General features: G+C 41.6%; 1 protein-coding gene across 1 annotated transcript in view; it reads left to right on the top strand.

Annotated features, from left to right (window-relative positions):
• Positions 1-5,050, top strand: part of LOC111969114 (polyamine-modulated factor 1-binding protein 1-like) — a 33,404-nt gene extending 28,354 nt beyond the window's left edge. The window contains exon 19 of the mRNA XM_070445303.1: positions 1,150-5,050. Within this exon, the coding sequence (XP_070301404.1) occupies positions 1,150-1,240 (91 nt within the window). The 3' untranslated portion in view covers positions 1,241-5,050. The remainder of the gene's footprint in view (positions 1-1,149) is intronic.
• Positions 5,051-10,530: the final 5,480 nt, after the last annotated feature.

The raw sequence follows: 10,530 nt of genomic DNA, 5'->3' as shown, positions 1-10,530 counted from the left end.
CACACACACACACACACACACACACACACACACACACACAGGGAGCTCATTAGCGCACCCCGTGCTCACAGCTCCAACAGAATGTAACCCTGCCTAATTGTGCGCCATGCTCATTTGTTCTCCCTGCATGATGTGGCGATTGCTTATTTATTCTCCTCAGGGCTCCTCTCTCACATTAAAATGATTGACTTATTTCATTCACTGCACATTTGCCAAGCTTTATTTGATAAGCTCATTTCCCTTGTTGCCCAGAATCCCCCCTGTTCCCATGTTTAAAAGTTCTAATGTTCCCAATGCAGATTATTATTCATACTTGTGATTGTTTCTTCTGCTAATTATCTGTGTTGGAATAATTTTGCATCTGTGAGCCTGTTTATCCCGGCGGAATGAAACGGCACAAAAGGGCACACATTAACAATGCGGCTGGAATATCCAAGGAGCCAGTTGTGTACACAAAGCTGGCAGACCCGGTCAACAAGAAGCTTAACAGGGATTGCGACATCGTGGAAGGTTTACCAAAATAAGTAGACAGAATTTGCATTCGGTTAGAGGGCTGTTGACGAACAGAGCCATCAACATTTGGTCCATCAGGTAATGAGACAGGCTCTGTTTTGACGTGGATATATGCAGCGAGGTGGCGCTAAACTAGTTGTAGTCAATAGAGGTCATGGTTAAGGTGGGTAGTGCAGATCCACTCCACTCTGACCCATTGAAAACCATCAGCCCTCTCCTCCCCTACAGTGGGGAGACCCTCCCTGCCCCAGACCAAGAGGAGAGTTCTAGAGAGACTCAGCAGTTTAGAGAACAGAGCCAGTACCAGAGCAGAGACAAGCTAGCAGCAGGAGGCCTGTTCAGTAGTGTACCGGTAGGTTAATACACTGAAATGGATATCAACTCGCCAACAGAGGACACAAAGGGATAGTATTAGGTAGGGGAATGATTGGCAGTATTTCTGCAGTGGGAGGTGAATGATACGTCATGAGTCATGTATTAACAGTAATTCTCTGGATAATATTCATGATGACAAATATGCAAAGTTAAGGTCCATGGTGATGCCAACATACCAATAGTAACACTGAGCTCTGAGGCTGACTATTGACGGTATCTTATTTGAATAATCTGTTTCTGTCTGCCGCTGCTCTGTCTCAGATCTGCTCTGACTGCGAGAGGAGCTTTGAGTGGTCAGGGAGACAACCTGTGGAGGAGGAAAACTCTGGCTGCCAATCTGCATCTGCGCTAGCCCCAGACGCAGCCTGTGCCTGCCTGGCAGGAAGGGGGGCCACGTTTGCTGCGGAGGTGGCCAGAAGAGTGGCCCTTAGGGCCCTGGAGCGCAGACCCCTGCCATGTGGCCACCACCGTTGGAGCAGACCCGCTCTCTCAGCTGGAACGGGCCACGCCCTACACATCTCAGGGAGGGACACTGGTGGGTGCTAGTATGAACCAATGAGAAGGGAAGTACAGGTAGTTATTATGACTCAAGAGAATACAGCACACAAATATATATATTTGATTTGTAGTTTGATAGATATGAATACATGATTGTTTTATATTTAAGATTATTTAATGAGAATACTAAACTTGAATAATTTAATTTCTTTGGTATTTTCAGTATATCCTTTTTTTCCCTAAATCTTATCTTTGTGGCACAATATGTTCCCTTTCCTGTGTTCTCGATGACTTATTGTGATTTTGTGGCACTACTACCTTTGCCTTACAATTTATTGAGAAATCGGCTCAGTACTTAAATTGTAATTTACAACTTTATGTATGAATGTACAGAAAATCTGTTGTGAATAAGTAGACAATCATAATGTAGAACTGGGCTGAAAGAGTAATGGTAAGAGCTTACAATCTTACCTGTACAGTATCTGGGTCCTTCCACCAATTCGGTGCCTTTTTAGAAGTGTAACTTGTGATTTCACAAAATGTTGACATTCTGTCCTAAAGAGCACATGTTCAACACGTTGCCATCTCAAGAGGTTAAATTTAAAAAATACTATAGTTAGTGCCTATTAAGTACCGAATAAATTCTCTGGGTTGATCGTATCAGGGTTGACGATCTCATCTTAAATCAGCCATAAATCCCCTCGTGACAGTGGGAATGGAAGCTTGTTGTGTGCAACAGGGAGTGGCAATTGAATGCAAGCTTCACACAAAAAAGAAATCTAATTGCTTAAACATTTCTAGCCTGTCTATCTATGGGTAACAGGGTTATTCGTGTTATGCTCGACCCGTTAGTTTTCTATCACAAAACAGAAAATGGCCGAACAAGTAGAACCAGCTCACCTGCTTTTACACTATGATTTAACTATTTGATGTTCAAGGTTTCTTTTGTAAAGGAATAGTTTCAACATATTCAAACGAGAGGGTTGGCCTTAAAATGAGGGACAGATGTAAATGAATCACTAATCAAATGAAATAAATATCTTCAGAAATGACTGAATAGCTAGAGATTTACAATGATGGAGAAATGTTTGGATTAAATGGGTTGAAGTCTTCCTAGAAGTGACACAGGGTTGGTACTTCAGCAAGCCTTTATTCATATTAAAAATCAGATTTATTGAATTCTCCATGCGGTCTATATTAAAGGGCACTTCATTGTATATAACAGGCTTTTAAAATCGATATTGGTGGACAATTTCTATTTAAAATATCAAAAGGCACTCTTCGTGGAATGACCCATCTGACAAATAATTGTATCTATCCATTCAGGGTTTTGAGTTTCATTTACATTTTTATATAAACCTAGACAGAAAGAATCAGAAAAAAGGTGTCCAGCCTTTTATTGTGGTATGAGAAATAGTCCTGCTTATTTCTGTGGTTGTCAAATGATGACTTGATGTCTAGATAAAAGTCCTATAAATGTATTGGGGGATTTCATGTTTTCAGTCACCTAGAGCAATACATCCTTGAGTTCATGTAAATCCTAATGAATTGTGTAGGCAGAGAAGTCTTTGTGGCCAAATACAAGTCTGGTAAAGGCATCTAAACCCATAACAAGTGTCCCTTTGTTCTAGCACTACTCTATTCATCATGAGTCGGCTGTGTGAATCCAGGCATTGCTGCAGCTTTGAGAGCAACTCTGAGAGTTCCATGCCCACCAGCTTTTAATAACTGGGGATGTCGGAGCTTGACAGTAGAAAGTATTTTTTTCTGACTAGAAGAAAATAAGAGCCCTAAGCAATAGTAGATGAGCTGTTAGTAAGCACACAGTCCACTGGGAGAGAGACATGGCAGCATACTATACATAGTGCAGTGGTGAAGAATAAAACATGTGAAACAGGCAAGACTGGAGATTAGATCTTCATTTATTGATAGAGGTCAGTGGTTTTATTTTAACATAACATTAAATACATATATAGAACATTTTTTATTAAACAATTATATTTTATCGATCTAGTTAAAAGCGAAATGTAATACTATTGTTTGCAGATTAAAGATATCCAAACGATAGCCACCCTCTCCCCCAAATACAGTAATAAACCATGCTCATCATTGTAATGATCCACACCAGCATGCAGGGCGAACTTTAGAGAAGGTGTGTTCACAGGGAAGTTATGTGTCCTAAAGAGGCCCTAGTCAGTCGATGGGATTGAGCAGTGGCTGTTGTTCACTGGCAGCCTGCTAGGATTAATCCCAGCCTTACAGGAAGAAGACACCATCTCTTTCTGCCTTGGTCGGATCAATAGGCAACATTCTCTCCAGCACAGCAGTCAATACCCAACACTTAAGGTGTCTGAAGAAACTAAAGAATGCCAATAATTGTTATTAATGCCTAGGATTTCCCCAAGTACTGCGTTTATAGGGTAATTCCGGTGTAACAGACATTCAACCAACATCACACACACAACACCAATGCCCTCCGGAGACGTATTGTATACATTTTAAGAAACCTATACACAAATACAAAGATGAAAAAAAATCTACAAAATGGAAGTGTATCCTTTTTTCAAATAAGTATAGTGTTTGTAACCCGATTATAAATGGTATTGCTCTTTTGAGTCCGATACTATAATGGTACTGAGTAGTGAGCTACAACTCCATGCTCTGGGTTAAACCTTGGCCCGTTCAGGCCTTATGGAGAAATTGGTCACACTGAAATCCAATAGGTGCTAGTATAATCAGTATGCCTGATATGCCTTTGGTATATTGAGCAATAAGGCACGGGGGTGTGGTATATGGCCAATATACCACGGCTAATGGATGTTCTAAGACACAACGTAATGCGGAGTGCCTGGATACAGCCCTTAGCCGTGGTATATTGGCCATATACCACAAGCCCCTGGTGTACCTTATTACTATTATAAACTGGTTACCAATGTAATTAGAGCAGTAAAAATAAATGGTTTGTCATACCCGTGGTATGCAGTCTGATATACCACGACTGTCAGCCAATCAGCATTCATGGCTCGAACCACCCAGTTTATAATGGCCTAAGAACATCTCTTAGCCATGGTATATTGGCCATATACCACACCCCCTCGTGCTTTATTGCTTAATTATAAACTGGGTGGTTTGAGCCCTGAATGCTGATTGGCTGACAGCTGTGGTATATCAGACCGTATACCACGGGAATGACAAAACATTTATATTTACTGCTCTAATTACGTTGGTAACCAGTGTATAATACCAATAAGGCAGCTCGGGGGTTTGTGGTATATGGCCAGGCACTCCACAATGCTTTGTGCGTTAGAACAGCCCTTAGCCGTGGTATATTGGCCATATACCACACCCCCTCGTGCCTAATTGCATAATTATGCCACAAACCCCAAGGTGCCTTATTGCTATTATAAACTGGTTTACAACATAAATATAACAGTTAACAAGTAGTTTTGCGTTATACCTGTGGTAAATTGTCTGATATACACACAGCTGGAATGCTGTTTCAGCAAATCAGCATCCAGGACCCAAACTACCCGGTATATAATGGCATTTAATAAAATGTTGAAAATTGTGTGTTATTACGGTCACGTGCTGAGGAATGGATTTGTGTTGATTGTGGAGTGTTATGAAACATGATGACAGACATTAAAGAAATAGCACATTTTAATGCCTTTCTCCTTGCCTCCAAGATCAAGAGGATTTTTTTCTGAGAGCCAAAGAAAGGCATTGATAATTTTGTCTGATTGCTCAAGGATCATAATTATACCTCTGCCACTTTGAAGCTGCTCTGTCAGGAAGATAAAAAATTGAATTCTTGGCATTGCCTGCCATATGAATAAGATCACAGTAAAAATTGATGTTTTAAAATATGACCTTTCTCCCATCAACCCTACCTCCTAAAGTATGTTTTTCATCTACTGTATGTTAAGATTACAGGAAGTAACAAAGAATCCAACTTCAAAATTGACTTTACCATGAGAATCTACTCCAGCATGGATGTGGGCTGATGGAGTTTTGAATTCCATCCAATTGTGTGTTAATTCATTCTGAAAGCACTGGGTCAGAGTTCACAGGTTTTAAATGTAAGCCATCGTCCTTTCACAAGGCCTAAATACATACTGTACGTACATGCTGCAAGGACAAGATCTCCCATCGGGTGGGCTGCAGCAGAAAGAGTAGGACCGCTTCAGGGAGAGGGGCCCTCGGAATTGCTTTTATTTGCTCAAGCACCACCACTCCACACAACAGCTGCTCTAGCAGTGGAAAGTGAAGGACATTAAACTCTGTGCATACATTCACTACCTCCACTTTCCATTGAAAACCACAAGTGAGGGGGGCGGGGGGTGTTCTAAATTCAATCAAGTGAAGGCCGTCCCCAGCAGGCAGGGACACACACACAGAGACAGAGAGACAGAGAGACAGAGAGACAGAGACAGAGACAGAGACAGAGACAGAGACAGAGACACAGAGACACAGAGACACAGAGACACAGAGAGACAGAGAGAGAGAGAGAGAGAGAGAGAGAGAGAGAGAGAGGGGACGGATGGGGGAGATGAGGGGAAACTCAACTTAAGTTTCTTCTGGGCTCCTAATGCAGCCTTGGATGTAATTGGGTCCCAGAAGGCTGTTCATTATTGTGGCTGTTCATTATTGAGGCAACAAAACGGGTGGAAAGGAAATAAATGCCTCGCTCCACTCTGTGCCCTCCGCTCTGTCCCAGCGCCATTATGGGATTGGAGTTAATTAAAAGAGCAGTTGATGCCACTGTTTTCCTCATCAATCTCACTTGTGCTCTTATTACGTTTGTAATGACAGTGGGGCTTGTCCCGGTCTGCCACACAGCAGGGGAGAGGAGGGGGAAGAGAGGGAGTACGAGGTATGAGGGACAGTATATTTCAGCAAATCTCTCTGCGGTCAACAACTAATACACAACATGATTCTTCTTCATTTAATTCTCCCGTTGAGGATGTAGATACTGCAGCGCTGTGAGAGGACTACAGCCCTCTTCTTTATTCAGGGATGTTGAGGCTGAGGACCAGTCAGAGAGGTGTGGCTTTACCCCCTAATCCTGGAACTCCCATCCCAGTCACCTTGGAGGCCATTTTAATTCCTTTCATCATTACACAGACTTTCCCTGGAAACCTCCTGGCAATCTCAGATAATTAATGCTGGAGAATTCTGTGGCATGGTGTTGCTTGACCTCCAGAAAGCCTTCGATACAGTAGACCACCAGATTCTACTCTACAAGCTAAGGGCCATGGGTTTTAACAGCATGGCAGTAGAGTGGCTCAAGTCGTATCTTTCAGGAAGGTATCAGAGGGTTGATTTCAATGGCACTTTGTCTAATGCCAGGTTAATCAGCTGTGGAGTACCACAAGGGAGTGTTTTAGGGCCTCTTCCTGTTATATATCAATGATATGAAATCAGCTTGCTCCTGTCAGCTTTTTTTGTATGCAGACAATTCAGCTATTTTGGTCTCACACAAAGACAAAGAGTATGGTAGAGACTAAGGAGACAGCTTTTGCAGAACTGGAGGGTATCGGTAACTGGCTGTTGGATAACACATTGTCTATTAATTTGGGGAAAACTGAGTCAATTTTATTTGGCTCTAGATTAGGCTAGGTAGATCACCACGCTTCAGAGTCATGGTTGGTGGCAGCGGTTACAGCCAAGAACTGTATTAGGCTGTGAACTTGACAGGTTTTTGACCAGGGAGGGCATGGGACAGAAAGTTATTGCCAAGGTGAACCAGAATGTCAACTTTCTTGCCAGAAAAGCCACATTTCTGGATAAGGATACCTTGAAAATACTTTCAACAGCATTAGTGCAGCCTCACTATGATTGTACTACTGGTACAGTAGCTCCCCAAAGATCATTAAGAACAAACTGCAAACGGAGCAACGTGGTAAGGGTGATACTGAATCTTAGCCCTCGTTCTCAGGTTGGCCCTTCTCAACTCAGAGAACTCCAGTGGCTAACAGTTGATAAAAGGGAATTGTTGGGATTGAATCACAAAATCCTGTATGGCACAGTCCCCCTGTATCTAAAAAGCTATTTTACTTCAGTAAGGCACTCACGTTCTTATGACATGAGGCAGTGCCACAGACTTTGTGCCATATTTTTTACTTTCGTTTTTTTAGTAAATATTTTCTTAACTCTATTTCTTGAACTGCATTGTTGGTTAAGGGCTTGTAAGTATGCATTTCACGCCGCATGTGACAAATAACATTTTATTTGTTTTAAGAGCTGTACTGGGAGAAACGTTTTTATATACGGCATTGGTAGAGTGGAACAAACTCCCGGCTGCAATAAAAAACATTTCTGACAGTCATAGTTTAAAACACTCTTGCAGGGCTTGGTTAATAATGTAAACCACCCTGCTCTATTGGAGGGATTTTCTATGTGTGTATATTTGCCTTTTTGTCTACACTGAGTGTACAAAACATTAGGAACACCTGCTCTTTCCAGGACCAGGTGAATCCAGGTGAAAGCTATGATCCCTTATTGATGTCACTTGTTAAATCCACTTCAATCAGTGTAGATAAAGGGGAGGAGACAGGTTAAAGAAGGATTTTTAAGCCTTGAGACAGTTGAGAAATGGATTGTATTTAAGTGCCTTTGAAAAGGGTATGGTAGTAGGTGCCAGGCATACCATTGTTGTGATTGAATAACATTTTGGGGTATACAGTATGTCTTGCTGGGTGTTAAATGTTTATGTATATTAAATTGGCAAATAAAAAAATTAATCTCATCTAGTCCTCCAAATGGTTGCCAAGCAGAATGTAAGGTTTCAACTAGAAAACAAAGACATCAAGACATGTTACCAGAAACACAATGACGACACTGGCACATCATTAAGGCTGTTCGTTTCATACTGGGTATTACCTCAGAGGATTTACATAAGGCTTCAGACTCAGAGAGATGGGAGACACATCTACATAACTCCTCTTTATCTCCAACACTCAACACATCACAGCTGAGAAAATCCAAAGCACTGGAATCATTCATGTAGAACTGTTGCTGCATTATGGGAGGAATTCAGACCCGAGTTACATACACATAAATGGAACTTGTTTCCCTTTTTATGCACGTTCTCTCGACACGTATTCTGACCTTGGGGAAACGCATGTGCCAGCCAAGTATTTGTTTGGTGTGTGTCTGTAACAGTATAGCTTCCGTCTCTCTCCTCGCCCCAACCTGGGCTCGAACTCTGCACACAACAACTGACAGCTGATTTTTGTCATGCAATAAAATGCAAATTAATTACTTAAAAATCATACAATGTGATTTTCTGGATTTTTGTTTTAGATTCCGTCTCTCACAGTTGAAGTGTACCTATGATTAAAAATTACAGACCTCTACATGCTTTGTAAGTATGAAAACCTGCAAAATCGGCAGTGTATCAAATACTTGTTCTCCCCACTGTATATTTTCCTTTTTTTGTCTGGCTTCCCATGGCATCGATGAATACACGCCACTGAGTGTCTACAGATATGCCATATTCTGACGCGCAAGGAAACCATGAACAAGGATGTGCGAACCTGTCGGTTCCAAGAAATAACACCACTCTCCATGCACTGTAATTTATGAATTGATAAGAGCTATTAATAAGCGCCAAGTAAATGAGTAATCCGTTTGGAGAAGGGGATTTTAAATACAATTAGGAATTGTTTTAGATCATTTTTTGTTTTGATCGCTGGAGATGAATGCGAAACCAGTCAAGACAAGAATTCCCGCCCCTTTCCTTTCCACAGTGAAGTATAAAATGCTGTGACCTTATGCATAATTTTTATTGTATGGCATTTGAAGGAACTTGGAGACGCAAGCCAAATGGGTAGTCCAAGAGCATGTGATGATGATGCAAGCATTGTGCAATGACAGTCGGCCCATATTAACCTTTGGGAACTCTCGAATGTTTTAATTATATGCCCTGACTTTCTCTGTATCCTACTATTTATTCATGTCAAATATTAGCCTCTATCAGTGTTGACTGTCAGTGATAACCACACATATTTAACTGGCAATTTGTTTGGAATAATACTGTGAACTTGTAGAAATTATATTGCCCTTTTAGTGTCAGTTGAAAAGGTCGCCTGAAATTTCTGTATTTGGCTTGCCTGTTGACATCACTTAGTTAATAGACCAATAAGAAAGTTCCAAACCTCTCTGCCAATAACAGCTAGTTTTCAGTTTCCCCCTCCCCACTCAGACCACTCCCAGACAGTCCTAGCAAAGTTCTTGCTTGAGAAATTGGTCTTTGCTAAGAAGCTATTTTAGTTAATTTTTTACCATTTTAATTTAAATCAATTACAGTAAGGTACTTAATCGTTACCCAGAAATGATTGGATACTGAGATAAAAAAAAATGCTGCATTGAAACTGATGCATGGTGCAGTCTGGTCAGCAATAGGTCAGGGTATACTATTCTCCCTATTATAATTATACGCACATTAATATTACAACATTACCATGGGTTGAAGAACTGAATGTGGCCATTTTCAGAATGAATCCAACCACAGTTTTTTTTTTTTTATTATACACTGCTCAAAAAAATTAAGGGAACACTTAAACAACACAATGTAACTCCAAGTCAATCACACTTCTATGAAATCAAACTGTCCACTTAGGAAGCAACACTGATTGACAATACATTTCTCATGCTGTTGTGCAAATGGAATAGACAAAAGGTGGAAAATATAGGCAATTAGCACGACACCCCCAAAAAAGGAGTGATTCTGCAGGTGGTGACCACAGACCACTTCTCAGTTCCTATGCTTCCTGGCTGATGTTTTGGTCAKTTTTGAATGCTGGCGGTGCTCTCACTCTAGTGGTAGCATGAGACGGAGTCTACAACCCACACAAGTGGCTCAGGTAGTGCAGTTCATCCAGGATGGCATATCAATGCGAGCTGTGGCAAAAAGGTTTGCTGTGTCTGTCAGCGTAGTGTCCAGAGCATGGAGGCGCTACCAGGAGACAGGCCAGTACATCAGGAGACGTGGAGGAGGCCGTAGGAGGGCAACAACCCAGCAGCAGGGACGCGGTACCTTGCCTTGTGCAAGGAGGTGCACTGCCAGAGCCCTGCAAAATGACCTCCAGCAGGCACAAATGTGCATGTGTCAGCATATGGTCTCACAAGGGCTCTGAGGAT

Source organism: Salvelinus sp. IW2-2015, linkage group LG10 (assembly GCF_002910315.2).
Source record: "Salvelinus sp. IW2-2015 linkage group LG10, ASM291031v2, whole genome shotgun sequence".
NCBI classification, from domain to species: Eukaryota; Metazoa; Chordata; class Actinopteri; order Salmoniformes; family Salmonidae; genus Salvelinus; species Salvelinus sp. IW2-2015.
Note: the sequence above shows the minus strand (reverse complement) of the source record. Positions and strands in the feature narration are given on the sequence as shown.